This window comes from Episyrphus balteatus, chromosome 1, assembly GCF_945859705.1.
Source record: "Episyrphus balteatus chromosome 1, idEpiBalt1.1, whole genome shotgun sequence".
In the NCBI taxonomy this organism is placed as follows: Eukaryota; Metazoa; Arthropoda; class Insecta; order Diptera; family Syrphidae; genus Episyrphus; species Episyrphus balteatus.
Window position 1 is genome coordinate 145,708,016 of NC_079134.1, and position 20,464 is coordinate 145,728,479.

General features: G+C 32.1%; 2 protein-coding genes across 3 annotated transcripts in view; both read right to left on the reverse strand.

Annotated features, from left to right (window-relative positions):
* The window catches only part of LOC129907356 (proteasome inhibitor PI31 subunit), a 313,952-nt gene that overhangs the window by 94,530 nt on the left and 198,958 nt on the right, over positions 1-20,464 (reverse strand). The window lies entirely within an intron of this gene.
* The window catches only part of LOC129907335 (putative uncharacterized protein DDB_G0277255), a 206,187-nt gene that overhangs the window by 589 nt on the left and 185,134 nt on the right, over positions 1-20,464 (reverse strand). For both annotated transcript variants that reach the window (XM_055983482.1, XM_055983484.1), the window contains 3 exons: positions 13,305-14,248; positions 12,050-13,243; positions 7,485-7,991 (listed from right to left, as the gene is read on the reverse strand). In XM_055983482.1, coding sequence (XP_055839457.1) covers positions 7,535-7,991; positions 12,050-13,243; positions 13,305-13,921 — 2,268 coding nt within the window. In that variant the 5' untranslated portion in view covers positions 13,922-14,248 and the 3' untranslated portion in view covers positions 7,485-7,534. The remainder of the gene's footprint in view (positions 1-7,484; positions 7,992-12,049; positions 13,244-13,304; positions 14,249-20,464) is intronic.

Genomic DNA, 20,464 nt, shown 5'->3' on the forward strand with positions numbered 1-20,464 from the left:
TTTATAATTAATAGTTTAAAGTTATTCCGTATACAGAGAAAAAAATATGACCACCTAAAAACTAACAGATTGCCTTATTGTTTTGTTGCCTATAGTAGTGGAGTAACTAAAGCTCAAAAATTGGCAATATTACGGAACCCGGCCGAACAGCTTAGATTTTGATGATCTTTTTTTTCAAACGTCGGTAATTAAAAATACTTTAAAGTCTATAGATTAAAAATTGCCGGTGTTGCCGTTTTGATTTTTTAAATTTAATTGAAGATTTTTGTGAACAAAAACAAATTTTTTTCAAAAATTTTTCTTAAATTTCATAAATAAATTGATGCCAAAAGATTGTCTAGGAAATTTTAGGAAAATAAAAATATATGGGAGTGAGGGACAATCTTCCATAGTTCAAGCGATAGATGCAATTTTCTTATTAATTGACTTCAAACACAAAAAAAAATATTTTTTTGTTTTCAAAATATTTTTTTTGTGTTGGAGGTCAGAATGTTAGAAAATTGCATTTATCGCTTAAACGATGGAAGATTGTCCCTTACTGCCTTTTTATATTTTCCTTAAATTACCTAGAGAATCTTTTGCTATCATTTGTTTTATGAAATTTAAACAAAAAAAATGGTTTTGTTAAAAAAAATTAATTTTAATTTAAAAAAACAATACGGCAACACCGGCAATTTTTAATCTATAGACTTTAAAGTATTTTTAATTACCTACGTTTGAAAAAAAAAAAATCGTCAAAATCAGAGCTGTTCGGCCGGGTTCCCTAATAATTTGCTTTAGTTACTCTACTATAGGTTTTATAAGGAAATCTTATTAAAATCAACGATTAAGAAGGTTTTTTTTTAGAGAGATTTCTTATTATTTTCATAGAGAAAATTTTCTTAAAATTTGAGTGAAAAGTTCATTTTCTTTTTCAACTTGTGGGCACTAGAACAAAAAACGTGATTAACGCTACTAACGATTTAAAGTCTTCAATTCAATTCCTGGCCTGGTCGTGTTTTTTTTTTGTTTTTTATTACAAAAAGAGTTTAAATCATTCAACGTGGACTTCACGCTTATGGTATAATGTGCATGTACCAATACAAATTTAAATATCAAAGAATTTTGTTTTACATAAATTATAAAGATCATTTGTTAATAGGCTGTAGTAGCTTGGAGTCGCCACCCACGGTCGAGAAAAAATAAAAAAAAATCCACAGGAGCTAAAAACATGTACCTACTTCCCATACAAAATATTTGGTGCATTGCAATTTTCTCGTAAATGGATCTGATTTACTTTACACACGTAATGTTAAAAGTAATTGCAAAAACACTGCATTTTTAGCTTCTCAAAATGCTTAAAGAGCAAAAAAATGGTTATTTCAACAACCAACTTTTTTCTATTTATATTTACAATGTTATAATTTTTTATAAATTTAAGCAACTTTACTTTAATAAATTGAATACTCTTTCACTTTGTCAATTTAGTTTTTCGCTTTTTATTTCGTGTGTTCAAACTGTCGTTACAAATAATTGTTCTTTAAATTTTATTTAGCTTTTTAACTGACAAAAGTGGGGCTAAGTCGCTTATGTTGTGATAATCATGAAAATTGCTCGTGTAGGACTCGAACTGTTGTAATTGCACGTTTCCAATTTTCTTTTTTTATCAGAGCCGTACAAAAATTTTTAGAAATTTGAAAATAGCAGAAAAAATATCAATCTCTGACGCCCTTTTATTGAGTTTTATATCGAGACTAGTTTTGTAAAAGTTGCAAATTTTACAAAAATCTTTTAATATTCAAAACTCCAATCATTGTCTTTTTATTCTACACTAACTAATATTTTTGACACAATTATCTACGCAGAAAATTAGACAGTCAAAGTCGACCCGTTGCACAGTGGGTCCCGCCATAGGTCAAAAATAAAAAAAGTAAATGTCAATTTTTTAAAATCCAATGATTAAACAACGTTCTACAATCTCCCATCGAACCAAAACAAAAAAAAAAATTTGACGGTTACCCATTTTTTCATTTCTTAATAGCCATTCAAAGTCGGTATATAAAAAAATGTACAGTTTTCTTATCGCTGCAGTTATAAGGTGTCAACTTGCGATAGTGATAGCGGGTGTTAAAAATTGTGAACAGTATTAAATTGTTATGGATATTAAACGAGAAGTTTAATACTTTCTTCTTCTTCTTCCTTTTTCTCGGCGCTGTTATGATCTCGATGTCGAGGGGATCATAACTATCCCACGTTACTGCTTCACACTAGTGATCCGCTTGTGGGGTTCGCCGGGTTGACCTCAGAAATCGGCGGCAAGCCTCCCGGTTTTGTATTGTTCCATTTCTAAGGCCAACTGAATGCTGGTGTTTTTGCATTTGCTTGTACCAGGAGTTTTTAGGCCTACCTTTCTTTTTATTTCGTGTTGGAACGTTGTATGATATTGCTTTTTTGACGGGGTTCTCAGGATCTCTCCTTTGAACATGGCAATACCAACTGAGTCGGTCGTGTTCAATTTTTTGGGAGATGGTGTTTTTAACATGAAGGCTTCCTCGGATCTTCGTACTTCTAATTCTATCAAGCTTTGTTACTCCTGCTGGCATACGAAGCATCTTCATCTCAGCTGCCGTTAACTTATTCTCATACTTTTTGTACATTGTCCAACATTGTGAACCGTATGTGAGTGCTGGACGCACAACTGCGGTGTAGAGCCTTCCTTTCAGCTTAGGGGGCATTTTTCGATCACAGAAGATAGCAGAATTTTCCCGCCACTTCATCCACCGTACGCTTACGCGATGATTGATATCGTCATCACAAGTACCTTCGTTATTTATCATAGACCCCAGATATTTAAACTTTTCACACTTGGGAAGCACTACACCATTCAAATAAATGTCAGGAATAGGCCTGTGTGGATCAGAAAATGGGCAGCATAGGTATTCTGTCTTTCTCGCGCTTATGCGGTACCCATTACCTTCTAGAACATCCACCCATACATCAAGTGCTCGTTGCAGGGATATCGGGTCTTCACTTATGATGGCTCCATCGTCAGCAAAGTTTAATACTTTCTAAAAACATAAATTATATTGTTAAATAACATTAAGGCTAATTGTAATGGGGCTCGTTAGCGAAGCAATTTTAACCATTTTTATTTAGCTCAATTTTCATTAAATTAGAGATTTAGTTGGTTTGCCTTCGAGTGCCCTCTACAATTTAAGTTCGCAAATGAAGAATACCGTCCTACCTTTCGAAATAATAGCGCCGTTTTTTCCCCTTTTTTCCCTTTTTCGAGTAATACGAGTTTAAATGACGATACACGGAGAAAAAAAAATTACAACGTAAAACTTAAAAAAATTCCTTTTTGGCACTATTATTTTTATAAAAGACTGAACTAGAGGGTAAGGGTAAAGTGCTCGACTGACAGGCAGGTCCATTTCCGGCATTAACCATTTTTTTTATATTTTCAAAAAAAAATTTTTTTTACCTTTTTTTATTTTTTTGAAAATAACCAAAATTTTAAAAAACTGACTTGATGCATTTTTTTGCAATAATAAATCATATAAAATGATAATACAGGTGTTTCATTAAAAAAAAAATGGTCATTATATTTTTGACCGCACTTTGTATGGGAGGTGACCCACTGTGCGTTGGCGGTGGGGAACAACACTGATCGCAACTTATGCAATTTGTTTTACTTAAGGCTAGGCGCACACATGCGATTTTGATCGCGCGATTATTCATTCAGTCGCAAATTAGATGACAATAATTTTAATGACTGTAGACACAATTTTCAAATTTTTAATAGCGGAAAGCATGATGTGTGTTCACAGGCATTGAAATCCTTGTGATCCATTTTTGGGACTGAATAATCGCGCGACTAAAATCGCATGTGTGCGCCTCTAGCGCCTTACAATTTTTGAACTGATATAATTTCCCCATTTATTGATATTATTCAACAAAATGATTTTAAAGTGTCGCAAATATTTAAGAGTATTGACGTAAAGAAACAACAGCGTTTTACATGTTTATACGTTATAAAATTGAATCAATTTGGAGCATCAAGCAAGGTAATCGCAAAAGATATTCTCACAAACGGGATACAAATTTTCGCGTATAGCTGTTCGCAATTTTGTATGTTGAAGTCGCATTAGGCGCAGCTAAATATTTTTGGTTTATATTGTAAGATGTTAAAAAATACATTTCTCAGTCGTGTACTCAGTAGAGTGGGCCGAAAAACACTTTTTTTTCCAATTTCAATTCGCAATAGCGCGGAAATGTTGCGAATGGTGATGACTAATAAGGGTTTAAAAAATAATCAAAATCAGTTCATATCTTCCGGTCGCGCATCGGCTCTGAAGTATGAAAAAATTTAAAAAAATGGTATTTTTACAAAAAAAAATTTACCACCTTAACATATTATTTTTTGAACATAATAGCTTTAGAAAACTTTCATATGAGCTAAATATTAAGTAGAAAAAAAAATTGTCTCAAATTGGTTAAGGACTTCGTTGGCGCATGTGTTTCAAAATTTGTCAAAAATGGGAAAAATCATATTTTTGCGATATTTGTTTCCTTTTTATAAACTACTTGTAAAATTATTATTTTTACCAAATAAGTATTAAAAATGAAGTTGACACAATCAGTGAAAGCCATGAAGTCGCTGAAGATATAAAAATCTTTCGGTCAAGTACGCTTTGGCTATTTATTATTCTCTTTTCAGGCCTTTGGTGCTTTTTGGCTTCAAAAATCATTTTCACGGCCATTTCTTGATGAAAAGTCATGAACTTTAGAACACTGAAGTATATAAGTATAAGATATACGAAAAAGCTACCAACTTTTTTTACTCAAAATGGTTATCCCAAAATGGCGATCAGAATAAGCATTTATAGAATCTTCTTTTGCGAAACTGTTTATAAGCCAAAAAATTAGCTAATTGATGAAAAACAGATGTTTGACTTTTGAATTAGGTACAACTGTTCATATTCTGAAAAATTCAAACATTGTTAAAACAAAGTTCAAAAAGTGTCAAAGTAGTAAACCGCACTCCTCAGTCGTTTATTCACATCGCAAAATTACATAAAAATCTATAATTTCCAGTATCAATTCTTAAGTCATTCCATTATCAAGGTTCCTGCTTTCCGACACGTAAAAGGTTGATCACCTTGAAAAGATAACGCAATAACACAAGGAAAAACACGTACAAGTATCTTATTTGAGAGCTCTACTCTGCTTGAGAAAGACCAAATTACATAACAATTGCCACCACACCAATTGCTATCCAGAGTAAAAAAGGAGCCCCATCGCACGTTCATTTATTTAACCAGTGTTGACAATAAATCTGGTTGAGTAAGTAAAGTAGTCGGACGACGACGATGACGATGACCACGAGAAAGGAGGCAGATCATCATAAATACGTGCGCAATCCTTCTCAACGTGTATCTTTTTATTCGGGATACCTAGTATTTTATGTGTGTTTTCAACTTAACCCGTTTCTTCTACTGAAACTTTGAAAAAAAAAAACATTTGCTATTTTTCACCAAAGAACAGCATAAATCTCGTCCGGCAGGTTTTTTTTTTTGTTTCATCTTCTATTTATTTATTATGTTCAACTATCCTTTCGTAGGAATAGTATAGTAGTTGTCGTCATCATCGTCGTCGCCATAGTTCTGTGTTTATGGTTAGAAGAGGATTTGAGTCTCCAATAATAGTGTCCTCTTTTGACCAGGAAGGTATTAGAAGGTTTTGAATGTTGGGTTCAAGGCGCTACTCGATTTGTATAGTAAAAACTCATAAAACACTTGTTAGAAAAACGTAACAAAAACGTAACAAAATAACACTGGAAAGTTAATAAAAAAAATTAGGCTCTAAATTTCCAAATATGATTTTTTGAAAAACACCTACTTTTTACCGACTTCCAAAAAGGAGGAGGTATTCAATTCGCCTGTATTTTTTTTTTTTTTTATGTTTGTTACCTCATAACTTTGGACTGAGTGAACCAATTTTGATAATTCTTTTTGTATTGGAAAGTTTGTAGGTGCAATGTGGTCAATTTCGTTCAGTTATAGCCATAGGAACTATTAGAAAAACTATAAAGCCCAGTTTTGATCCATGGAAGTCGGTTTTGTTTTTTGATAAAAGAGATTATTTAGGGGTATTTTTAGTGGATTTTTACTTTTATGAATGTTTCCAAGCTGATACATGTGCAAAAATTGCACATAAGTCACCAGTGAAGGAAGTACCGTAATCTCAGTTTTAATTTTGACATGGTTGTCTTTAAAAAATTGTAAATTTTTTTTATTTGTCGTATAGGTATGGTTAATATCATACTTATAAATGTGAAAGCATAATCTTTCCGATGATATAACATTTTATATAGGTTGTCATATAAAAACCAAGACCAAATCGAGATGGAAGAAGTTTTTTTCTTTTAATTTTTTTGATAGAAATTGATTGCATTCAAAAAATTTCAGCTTTTTTTCTAGATGTCGTACAAACATGATTGAGGTGAATATTGAAAGCTTAAACAATAAGCTTTCACATGATATAAAATTTACTATAGGTTGTCATGTCAAAATATTGACAATATGATTTGTAAAGAAAAAAACGTAATTTTTTTTTCGTTTTTTTTTTAATAAAAAATGTGTGGTTTCAAGTAATTATTTTTTTACTTTTAATAAAACATAAAGGTTTAAGTTATGGTTTTATTCTTTAGAAGATATTTATGTTAGGTTTATCGAAGGTATAATTAATTAATGAGAAATACTAATTTTTTTAATTATATATTTTGCTTCAAAAATTATAAATTATCACGTTGTCACGTAAAATTATCTTCCGTAAATAGATTTTACAGACAACCATATTTTTTGAAACATTTTAGTTAAAGAATTACTACAAGTAACCTAAGTTGCCAAATTTTATGTCCCCTACAATTTTTATCAGGCAATCCACCCCCGGTCTTTTGTGTAAACTGATTTCCAGGTTATGTTTTGAACGTTTGTAGGTGCAAACACCGTCGTCAGCCGCACGCCAGTTGCACCGCTACAGAAAACAACTATAATAATTTCCTCGATGTTGCCTCGCTTGTTGAAGTAATACCTTGTTTATGCAACAAGAGGACAACAAAACGAAGAAGAAGAAGGTTCAATACCTGGCGTAGAGTTCACTCACTCAATCCCCACTTCGAATAACCCATTGAGTTAGAAGAGTATAGCGGGGGTGCAATGAGGGTAGTTTACCTTTTTTTCTCCTGTTCAAAGAGGGTTTGGAGAGGGCAAATTGAATTTATCTGGAATTTGCAGCTTCTTCTTTAGGTCTTTTGTGTTTATGGAATAGAAAAAGCTGAGCTATTTTTAGACTCGCGGTGGAAATGAAAGACAATAGTGAAGAACAGACTTAAATGGGGACATGCAGTTGGGTCACGAATATAAATTTAGTCAAAAAAAACCCTATCGATACCCTTTTAACAGTCGGTAAAAAAAATATAAAAAAGATAGGTAGCTACTCACCTTAAAAAAAAGAAGAAAAAAAACTATGTTTTTTTTTTTTATTAATCCTACTACAGATACAATGTCGCCTGTTGGCGATGATCGAAATGATGAATGTATAATTTCTTTTTCGACTTCTCTTTGGATGGCCTCAAGTCCCAAACTAAATTCGATAGACTGCGCGGTCGCGACAGACGTCTTGTCTTTTTTTCGGGTAATTTGGAATCGCCAGAAGTTCGTCCGCCACTGCGTGACGAATCTAAGGTACCTTCTCGAGCACCACCCGTACTACTTGCACTTTTTGATAATAATAGCTGATTGTTGTTGTTGGTATTGTTGTTGTTGTTGTTGTTGTTTATATTGTTGTTACTACTTTTAATAATATCTTGTTGTTGTAATGGTAATTGTAGCTGAGCTGTTGTTGTTGTCTGAAGTTGTGATTGTTGTTGGTTTCCTTTGGGAGTTGTTGAGATCGGAGTTGTTGAATTACTATCTGGAGTTAATTGTAAACTGCTAAGACTTTTATATCTGAAATTAGAAAAAAAAAAATATTTCATAGTGTTAGGATTTATTTTTAAATGTTAAATATAACATAAAATTTAATAAAATTATGGTGAGTAAAAATATTCGAGTATGAAGAATTTACTGAATTTCCATATCAAAATCAAGAAAAAAATTTCTTTTAAGTGTTAGTTGTTAGAAAAAAAACAAAAACTTGTTGCAAAATTTGTCCAAAATACATCTAAAATACTTTGCTGTCCAAAATTGGTAAAAATAAACAGAAAAGCGAATGGTTTTACATTGTTTTAAACAACGGACAGATTTATTAAAAATTGGCATAAAACAAAGAAAAGTTCAAAATTTAATAATTTCAATAAGGAAATAGTAAAAAGTTAATACAGATCTTTGCAAATCTTCATCAAGTAAAGGAAATAACACGAAGAAAGTTCATAAAAAAAAGTTCTGGATAAGAAAACTACCTGTTTTACAAGGGAGACGGACAGAATCCCGAAATCCAAAATCCAGAAAGACCAAAATCCAGAAAACCCTAAATCCCGAAAACCCCAAATCCCGAAAACCCAAAATCCTGAAAACCCAAGATCCCGAAAACCCAAAATCCCGAAAACCCAGAATCCCGAAAACTAAAAATCCCGAAAACCCAGAATCCCGAAAAACCAAAATCCCGAAAACCCAAAATCCAGAAAGGGCAAAATCCCAAAAAAAAAACAGAAAAAATAAAAAACTCTTCAAAACTGTGTTTCACTGAAATTTTAACTTAAACATAAAATTAAAACCAATTAAAAACAATTATTTTAAGTTAAATATTAAAACTCATAATTCTTTTGATTTTAGTTCAACGATTTTCCATAATACCTAAGAACTTGAAATCATGTAAAAAAGAGATATTAACGGAATCATAAACTTATATTGTTTTTTACGTAATAACACCTTAATTTCACACTTAGTATTGTTTTGGAAACCGAAATCTCGAAAAATTATATAAAATGAAAAATTTGCGCAAATTTTTTATTTTATATAATTTTTCGGGATTTCGGGATCCCATTCGGGATTTTGGGTTTTCGGGATTCTGGGTTTTCGGGATTCTGGGTTTTCGGGATTTTGGGTTTTCGGGATTTTGGGTTTTCGGGATTCTGGGTTTTCGGGATTTTGGGTTTTCGGGATTTTGGGTTTTCGGGATTTTGGGTTTTCGGGATTTGGGGTTTTCGGGATTTTGGGTTTTCGGGATTTCGGTTTTCGGGATTTTGTCCCCAATCCGTTTTACAAATTGCAAAAAAAGATCTTGATCGGGAAGCTTTCAAATGTTTTCACGTTATAAAAAACACTGAGAAGTAAGAATCTAATGGTCAGCCTTTTTCTCGTCAACTTTTTAGATAGCAAACTATTATTATCTCTTTCAGATTATGCTTAAGCTATTTCTGTATTGATTAAACCATCATTGAACTTTGGGAAGTTATTTTACAAAATTTTCAAAAAGTCAACAAAGTTTTGCAAAGTGAAAAAGTCACATTACTGAAGTGTGCGAATTTGTGTAAATCATTGTCCTATCAACTGGAAAACAAGCGTAAAATTTTTGACAGTATTCAAATACGCTCTAAAAAAATGTAATAGCGATGATAATGATCCCAAAGGTAATTTGGGGCCAAAAGGAAATTTTCGAATAAATGCGTTTGGCATTAGGTACGTAAATTTTAAAATATATGGTGACACAGTGCTCCCCGGAAATATCATATTTTGAATTGAATTGTTTAAAAAAGTCTTGTTAAACTTGATGCATTATTTCAAACAGTTTGTAATTTATATCGTATTTTATTCAATAAAAAAGTAAAGAATATTTTTTGATGAAAAAATGCTTCTTACTGGTTGAACAGAATGAAAATTCGCTTGTAGCAAAGAAAAACGTCGTGGTACAAGATGTCAAATAAATTCGCTCAAAATGTAGAAAAGATGAACAGAATTATGTGGCGTACAAAAATGTCAATTGCCTTGAAAAAAAAATAATTTTAACTGAGTAACCACATTAGAAACGTCAAAAGTCATTCCGCTTGTAGCTTGAAGTAAAAGTCGACTCGACTTGTACCACAGCGAATTTCCTTGCCACAGCCACAGCTACGTATTCTGGCACCAATATATTAATTTCATACTTTTTAACTTTGACAGCGACACAAGACACAAGCCACAGACACACATTCTGGTCTACCAGTTATGCTGTACCTACTCTTTGAAAAAAATAATAATAAAAATTAAGGCTTTACAATTTTTTTTTTTTAAACAAATTCAGCTTAGAAATTGTGAAAGGCTACATAATTCAAATTTTAATTTTTTACAGAAAAGGCAAATATTCCAATATTTTCCACGTGGATTAGTTCACAAGGTAATGACAAATTATGGTTCTAAATTGAATTGTTAAATAATTAAAATTGTCAATTTTAACATTAAAATCGGCGGCGTAATAAATTGAAAAGATAAAAGTTCTTATCTCCCTTTAGAAAAAAAAAAATAATTTTCACTTATGTATGTTGTTTTAACAATCGTCGATTCAAAAAATAGAAACGCTTGAAATGACGCAAGTTACAATTTTCATTTGAATTTTTCCATACAACAAAATATTCATAATCACGGAGCACGCTGGAATTTTTTTTTCATTGTATTTTTTTACGAACTGTGAAATTTAACCAACATTTAAAAACACACAAAAAAATTGCCAAGTTACAGGCATTCTTGAACAAAAAGGTTGAGCAGCTATAAACTATTTTATTTGACCTGCTACCTTCGAGATCTCGAAAACTAACAGTCCGATTGCTTTCAAATTTTTATTGAATATTCTTAGATATATTATCTGCAATGCAGCTTTAGTTTAATGTTTTGTATTTATGTTTTTCCTTGAAAAATTTCGGTAAAAAATGCAAAACTTTTTTTTCGAAAATGGTAGGTTACCATAGTTTTTTAATTTGTAACACTTAAAGATCAATCAATGTGTGAGGAATCAAACTTTAACTGTAGCTGGATACTCATCATAATTTTAATAATCTGGAAAGAGATGTACATATGTATGTAACGGAATTGAAATACTAATCAAAAGTACTTGAAATTTTCCTAGGTCATTGGTTTTGAATAGCTCATTCATAAGTTCGAGTTTGAATTTTTTTACTTCTTTGATAAAAAGTTATAGGGTATTGCAAATGGCCTGAAAATGCCCCTTAAAAGATATTCTTCAGAAGACTTGTTGCCTGAAAAAAGTTGTAAATGAAGCCTTGAGAATGAGAATTTTTTCCTCGGATAAAGGTGGCAAATGATAACTAAAATTTCTGTGCTATTGCTATTGCCTTTCATTTAGCTTAGAAGTTAACATCTTTCACATCTCTCTAACTCTCATTTAAAAAGTTATATAAAATAGAAACTTTAAATGATGATTACTGAAAAGTCAAAATATGTTACTTCTCATTCTCAACGCTTCCAATATAATCGATGTTAACTTTAGCGTTTGAAGCGGGAATGCGTAATGTTATAACAATCACTCGATTAAAAAATTTCAGTATTCACATTGGGACTTGTTGGTTTCAAAATCAACGAAAGATTGACCAAACTTATTATATTGCGATTGATCCCTATTCCAGTTTGCTAAATGGAATAATTTTAACTTCATATCTTGACAGGCCAATTCAATCTAAACTTGTAAGTTTAAATTTTCCCAAAAATTCTATGCTATGAGTCCAGGGCCCCTGTTCTGTAACTTTATCACTGGCGATAAGCGTTTTTCAACGTTTCTAAAATCCATTTTCTCCCATATATAAAGCAAAATTTCTTTCAAATTTAGAGTTATTGAATTAAGAAATTACGATTTTGAACGAAATTTCTTTTATTTCGATGAGATAAAATGGATTTTCAAGTCATTAAAATATTTTATCGCCAGTGATAAAAGTTACAGAACATGGGCACAGATGTTTATTCCTTCACCTCCTATTCATTTATATAAGTTTTCTTTGAGTGGAATTGATGAATTTTAATTGTGGATTCTAAGTGGAACCTAACATTCTTAAGAACTTAAAATAAAATAATTAGCTTACCTTATGTGAAATAATGGACTCTGCGGCTCCAGACCGCAATCCTTATTTCCATTAATGGCAGCGCTAATTGGTGAATTACCGTTTACTAAATTTGGTGAATTACTTAAAACCTTAGAATGATGACTACTGCTCGACGAATTATTTTTCACATAGAGCTTTGGTAGTGTTGGCCGTTGTCGTTTCTCTGGCAACTTTTTGCCAGGAATTGTTTCAATTGGCGGTGGCACGGGCTTAATGTCCTCCTGAATATGGCTGTGATTATAATGAGCTTGTAGATGGATTATTTGCGATTGTTGCGGGTGTTGTTGTTGTTGTTGTGACTGGTTGTGATTATTATTATTGTTGTTGCTGTTACTATTACTACTGTTGCTGTTGTGATTATGTTGTTGTTGATGAGATGTTGATGAATGATGATGATGATGGTGATTATTGTTGTTAGTGTTGATACTACTCGAATGGTGATTATGATTATTATGGTGATGATTACTGCTACTGTGATGACTACTATTGTGTTTATTCGACTCTAAACTGCTATAATTGTTGTTGTTATTATTCGAGCTAATGTTGTTGTTGTTACTGTGGCTGTTACTAGTGCTGCTGACACGTATCAGACTGCAATAATTGCCACTGTCAGTTGTTGCCTGAGATTTTAGCGTCGGTGATTCGCAGATAGGTTCGAATCTGGTCAAACCCTTTGACAAAGGTGTCAGCCCTCGAACATAATCGTAAATATGATCGATCTCGTTGTATTCATCAGCGATTTGAGTAGCCGATTGCATTTGTTGCTTGCTGTACGAATCAAGACTGGCACTCTTCCGCAACACATAGCCGTTTTCAAGAACTCCCGCTGAGGATGCTGTCAAGACCGTTGGCAGCTTATTTCGACTGCTGAATTTTGAGTCTTTCTTCTCCTTCTCTGAAAGCTTCATATCGACGATTTGTAAACGATCACGAGCATCGGAAAGCAGCCGCTGTGCCTTGTCCAAAAATCGAGAGTATTCGATGAAATGCTCAAGCTGTTCCATATTCTTCGAACGCTGAAGCTTGATTTTAGCATTCAACGGTACTGGCACTAAGTCGGTGTCCTTTTGCAGGGGTAGTGCAAAAACTCGATCAATTTCCACACAGCCAAGCAGGCGCAGCTCAGGGACAAAGGGTTGCTTCAAGCCTTTCGGGGCACTTCCATGGACTAATCTATAAGAGAAGACTGACTTTTAAGGCCTGAATCAACGAAAAAGAGATCTGAAAAACTTACCTAACAATAACTGGCATACGTTTGAGTAAAAGATTTTTCACCGAATGCACCCCACTAATGCTATCCTCCTTGGCAATTGGTGAAAACTTAGCTTTGGTTTCGAGTGGTAAATTGACGATTTCGTCCTTAATCGTTCGACACTGCAAATATTTGCCATGCTCGTTCATAGTTGTCAACAATTCCCCCGCATGAATAGTCTTATTCATTTGCGTACATCGAAAAGTCTCACGAACTAGAACACGCAAATTACGCCGTTTCGACAATTCCAATACCGAATCAATGCAACGTGTCGATCGACCATCTTCACTAAGCAACTCAAAATAACCCGGATAGGTTTCGGGTATTAGCACCTTAGCACCGACATTTGTCGGTTTGCGGCCTTCTTTGATCTTGATCGGTTGTGCTAGAATTTGGTACTTTTTGCCAGCACTCAGAAATAAGGCAGTACTTTGCAATGAAGGGTTTGATAAAGTTGGTACACCTAAATTCTGATGTTGACCTTTGACAATTTTCGCTACAGCTGGTAATTGCTGTTTGGAAAAATCGCGCAGGTAGACCGGTATTGTATCGCCGAAACGGGATGCTGCCAATATTATTTGGCCATCTGTAGCGGCCATCGCTTCTTTCTGAAATAATGAAAACACTTTGATTCGCGCGAAGTTAACATTAATCAAATGTATTTTTCATTGGCTGACAGCTGGTTGGCGTGGCGGTGGTGTCGATGATGATGATGATGATAATTGTTGGTGGTGTTGTGAAGTGGATGCAAGTGATGATGAGGACGGGGATGAAGAGTAACGAAGTAATTCGAAATGATGGCTAGAGGATGGAGCGGCAGAAGAAGTTGAGGCCGAGGTGGCGGGACAGGAGGAAATTGCTGATTGGGGAGAAGATTCAGTCGTTGATGCAGCGTTTAATTGCATTCGATTGAGTTGTTTTGGTATCTGGAAAGAATAAGAAAAAGATAAAATTGATTAGATAAACTTAATTTTGAGGTCCTTAAACATTTTAGGTTTTTTAAATTATTGAGGTTATATTTTGAAGACCAGATAGATTGATCAGTAAAAGTTGGGAAAATGTACTATAGTGAAATTTAAAATAAGGCCATGTAAAAGATTGTGGAACTTGTTTAATTTACAGACACTTTGATGTGCAATGTTAAAATTTAAAATGATAAAAATTCCTCAAATTTTTCACGGTACGCGTACGATTTGCAATTTTCAAGGGTGGAGGGAAAGAAAAAGTGAGAAAAAGCAGTGTGGAATGTAAGTGTTAATAAGTTTGGAATTAAATAAAAATATATTTGTGGAAAACTTAAAGACTTACATTCCACAGTCTCTAGTTTTATCAAAAGTTTTTGATAAAGAAAGTTTACCGATATAACCTAACCACGTTCCACTTTACTTCCTATTGTACGAATCAGATTTGTTAAAACGTAATATTTTGTGGAACGCATTAGTTTTTCATTACATGAAATGTGAACACTTTAAATATGATCCAAAATAATCTATAAAGCCGTAGCATAGGATTTTATAAGTAAATAGGCAATCTGAATTATTATGGTCAACAATGTGAAAAAAGTTGTGGAACGTATTGAGATTTCGGTTAAAACTCGGTTTTAAGAAGAAAATTATCACTTTTAGCCTCAAAGTTCCAAAATAGTATAAAATTGACAGATATTTTTAACAACTTGATTTCAGTTTGCAATATTTATTGCAACCAAAAATATTTTGCTTAAAAAACGTTTGTTGCAAATAAAAATTGACTGCATGAAAAAAAAATAATGTAAATATAATGTGCATAAAATATTTTTTTAATATTCGTCGTATTCTTACAATTTGGACTATTTGGACTTGCATAACATTCAAAAATTACGTTGAAATAAAAAAGTACGATCAAATAGCCAAAATTGTTAGAAATTGACATGACATTTAGATGATGAAGTATGTCTGTCCTGGTAAAATTTGGTGTTATTTAAATTGTAATTCTATTTCTTGTAGCAGTAGATTTTATAAAACTAAAAAAACAACAATTTTTGCACATTAAAAGTTTTGGAAAAATTAAATAAATTTATTTGCAAACCAAATTCACCCTTTTGCAAGTCAAATTCATTATTTGCATTAAAATACAATATTTTATTTTCTTGCTGTAAAATTCACATTGTTTTAATTGGAGCGCACTTTACTTTAAGAAAATTCTTGAAGACAAAAATATGGATTAATTTGTATAAAAAAGACAAAACCCATTTTAAATCGATTTCTTGTTCAAATAAATTTGTCTCTTCGACGTACTCTTTTTTCAATCCATTAAGATAGCATATTGAAAACTCGCTCAACGCGGTGATTCTCTGTCATTATCAAAACCATTATTTTCACTCTATCAATGCGCCTTCAGCGCCGGCAGCTTTAATTGATATTATAAATCGATGAATCAAAAATATCGATTTTGTTTAAGAGAAAATATCGATATTTCAATAAATTGATTGCACTGAAATGAAAAAAAAATCACCAAATCAAAAATTCAAAGTTATCAAAATTAGTTTTGGATTTATTTGTTTATTTTGTAGAAACTTCGTTCTTGTTGATTCTCATAAATTCGAGTGACCCTTTTTAGCTAGTCAATAAATTTTAGAAAGAAATAAATGGTAACTTTCTAATGCTTCTCTCTTGAAATTAATAAATAATACAATGTTTACTTGAATATATATACAAAAAAAAAACATTTCAAGTTGGAATTCCATATAGCACTTCAACAAGTTGCCGAAGGTCTAAAAATCTTCATAGAGCATAAATCAAGTGTTTTTTTTTTGCACAAATTTAAATTTTTGTTCTATAAAATTTAAGAGTCTTCTGGTAACAACTGATGAGAAATTAAACTCAAGTAAAATGGTAGGTGGCCCAGAATAAGCCCAAAGCTATATGTATGTTTCTCAAGACTTACATCATCGTGAGAATTTAATTGCTCTCTGGATGGACTTTTACGATTGTTTTCGTCATTAATTGACAAAAAAAAGAAATCTTTGGTCTTATGTTACAAAAAGAAGCTTTATGATCTTCAGAATGTTTTCAGTTAAGTGATTTCTTTAACCCTGGGATAGTTTTTTTTTTCTTAAAATTTCCGTGGGAGTATCCTATTTTTTATTACCTTCAAGCTTCGACTACTTACAAAAGGATGTTCAAGTTAATAACCAAAGTGGTAAAGCGACCATCTTAATATTATAAGAGTCTAGTCAACGCATCTTTAACTGATATCTCTACCAAAGGCTTCAAGATTTATTTTTTTATTACCCCTTGGTTTAAGATTCTTTTCCCAGTGAAACAAGAATATATTCTTATATCGATTGGATCAGCAATTTTTCTTTACAAAGATGTGCCGATGGATTGATTTCTAGCATCATGTTGATAAGTTTTGCTCTCAGACACAGGATATACTATATAAGCGAAATATTAAGCGATGTCAAAGTGTATACAGTGGATCTGGATATAGTCCTTTTGAAAAACAAGACAAGAGAATAAAAAAAAAAAAAAAAACAAAAATGATTTATTGCCCAAGGTAGGTATCCGCCTTTTATGTTGACTGGGAACATATTAAAAACGAAACCAAACACCGGCCAAAAGGAAAACCCTTTACAAGTACGCAGAATGTACCTACATTTTTTTTTTTTGTTATCTGATAGAAAGGTAGGTTGTTGTTGTTTTTTTTTTGTTGTTGTCGTATGTACTAACATCCTTGAAGTTGGCTTTTTACTATGGACAACACGAATAACATCAAAGTTGGATAGTACCTAGACGAGAAGAAGAGAAGACCACGAGAGGTGGATAAAAGTATTATTCATATCATAAGGTGTTGTTTATGGCGTGTGTAATAAAAAAAAAATCCACTCCTGACGGATGCAATTTGCATTGACGATGCATGATGTTGATCTGAAAGATTTCATTTTTTTTTTCTCCTTTATATCTACATGGTTGCTGTAGGAGTATAGAAGGAGGAGTAGTAGGAGATTGAATGCAACAGGATGCATGATGAGAAAATAGATAGGATATTTACACACATGGTGATGAAGTGGATGGATGCATGATGTGATGCCCTGAATACGGGATTTTTTTTGATTTTTCAGCCTGAAGGATGAATCTTTTGGATGTGAGAAGGAGATTTTTTTTTCACTTTTTTTTTTATTAATATATTTTTTGGCTCAAGTTTGAGTATTTTTTTCATAAAAAATTTCATCCTTTCAAAGGAGGAAAAAAATTCATATAAGTGCGATAAATGTTTTTAAGGATGCTTTTACAGCATATATTTTGAATGAATATTTTGGGTCATATAGAATTTTTATATGAATAAAGAGGGTAGTGGTGGTGATTTCAAAAAGAACCACTTATATTCTACTCAAACAGAATTATGTAGGAGTAGGTGTATGAAAGTTTTTATGAATTTATAGAATTCTTTTGTCGGGCCTTAAATTTAAAATGCATTTTATAAAGGCTGAGTGCAGTTAGTGCATGGCATATTAATTCAATTTTTCACCAAAAATCAACTTTGTGTTGCACTAGTCTGCTCTTCTGATTCAAAGATTTTCAACAAAAAAAAGCAGACCTTTGGTTAAATGAGTGTTAAGTTATAAGAAAAATGAAAAAAAGTACAAAAAATAAGTTTTTCTAAAATCTTAAATTTCTTATTGAAAAGGCTTCCAGAAGATTGAAGACCACGAATAATTAAATGAACAATATTGATCTTCTTTTACATGTTTAAAGGCGCTTACAACTTGATTTATTTTCAGATCTATATCCTTTTTCAACAAGACTAGTCAAAATTTTAGTACTCCAATGGCCTAAGAACTACTGTTTTGAAAATGCGATTAGGTATATCCGACAGGACACTGCCCCCGTTGCTGAAATGTCAGTCCTGCGTGACTTTGAGGCTCAATATCAATAGTGACCAATCAATGTTTTCTTGACTTAAAAATGCTTGAAATATAACCTTCCCCATTAAAAAAAAGAATTAAATTGCAGTAAATTCTATATTAAACTTGAATAAATCTATATACCTAGTAAAACCCATCAAATCCGGAGTCGGTTAGAGATATAATTATTTTTTCCAATTTTTATAGAATTTAAAAACTTATTAGTCTTTTGTTAAGTTTCCTCCCTTTTCAATAACGAAAGCCTTAACATCTTTTATAATCGTGAAACATGTCTTTAGGTTTTATGTGAACTTTACAAAATGGAGAAGGAAGACGGTTTAACACAAACTAGTCGTAAACTCTTGCTCTGTGATTCAACCAAAATAGTATTATTAATACCAGAGAAGGCGGAGAAGAAATTTTTTCTCGCAAACTCGACCACAACTGAAACGTTCTATCAACTTTTTTTGATAGTTAAGATATTGATTAAAACCGAGGACAAGGTTGGGGTAAAATTCTGCCCCAAAAGCAGAATTTTGGAAAGCAAAATAGAAAAAAAGCATAATTTTGAAAAACAGAATTTTGAAGCCAGAATTTTGACCCGATCCCCCGAGGACAACATATAGGTACTCAACCTCAACCAAATTTTAATTAAAATGCATTTTAATAATCATATTGGGCCATATTCATAGAAACTGTCTTATTTGCTTCAAAGAAAGACTGGAGTTTATCCTAATCATATTAGGTACATTGGATAAACCCCAGTCTAAAATAAAATGGGGTCTTAAAACGACTATGAATATGCCCCATTGACATTACAGTAATTACACTGGATTTCAGCCAAAATGGATATTCAGTACCAAATTTTTTTTCAAATGTTCTTTAACCTCAGGGACTCGAAAATCACATAGGCGGTCTTGCCCCCACTTCCCCTATCTATTTCAAAATTTAACAATCGTCGGGCGCCATCTAGCGTAAAAATAAATATCTGAAAAAATTAGGGGATTTTTTGTATTATTATTTTGATATAGTTTACCACTTAGGAACTTGATTCTCGGAAAATACTTAAATAACAAACGCCCTAATGTACAGAAATTAAAACATCGAGGAATTTAAAACATGACTAAGAAATTTTGTTTGTCAAAAATTCTGTTTAAATGTGTTCATTCATTGGATTTAAATTTCCGCTAGGTGACCCAGAAAAGTTTTTCGAGTGTTTATTGCTTATTTATTTAACATTCAGGTGCCCACTCAAGATTTAACAAAAATATTAAAGTATGCTAGGAAAAACAACGACAAAAGTTTTAAAAACTCATATCTCGAAAAATGTATCCATTTTAATTTTTCTAAATGTAATATCCGAGGTCCAGGAAAGAATAAGTTGGTCTAACTAATGTCCATTTTAGCTGTTAACTAGTCTTATCAGAAAACAAAGCCAATACAATTTGTTTTATCATTCTACTAAACCTGCATCGTCTTTGATGGTCGCTTGCTATCGTACCTTCTTATAATCAAACCATCAAATACCACTTCCTGTTTGATATTTGACCTTAATGTATGTACTTTTATTTATTTTGTTTCCATATTTTTTTACATTCTTCAAAATCATCTGCATCAACAGGTTTCACTCTTGATACATAATACCATTACATACTCCCAATACCTATGCACTCAATATAAAATGATTCGTTCTTGTTGATTCTCATTAATTTGAGTACCTCTCATTTAGTAAGAAAAAATGATAAAAAAAAAGTTACAGCAACCCCTCTAGCGACAAAATATATTTTATAATGTAAAATTCTTTAAAACTCCATTCATCCATAAAATTTGTCTTTCAGCATTATTTTTTTTTATCCCAACATTTATGACTTTCAAATTTTGTTTCACTTCACTAAACAAAACGGAAGTAGTATAGAAATATTAAACTTCATCCCTTCCAAAAAGAAACCCCAAAGAAGACAAACTTCTTTTTATTCATAACTCAAAGAGTTAGTACAAAAAGAGGGTAGAAAAAAATATAAGTAAGAGAATATTAAAATATTGATGTTTATTTTTGCTTTTTTTTCATGCATACAAAAAATAGGATGATTAATAAAAGGAGTATATTCATAAGAAATATTTTAAAAGAAAAAAATTAACTTGCATCTACAAGAAAGTTTTTTAGGCTTAAAGGTAGTCAAAATCATTGGTTGAAGAATTTTCAATCTTTCATTTTACACACAAAGTACACACAGAAGCCTTAGAAATGAAGGTAAAAAGT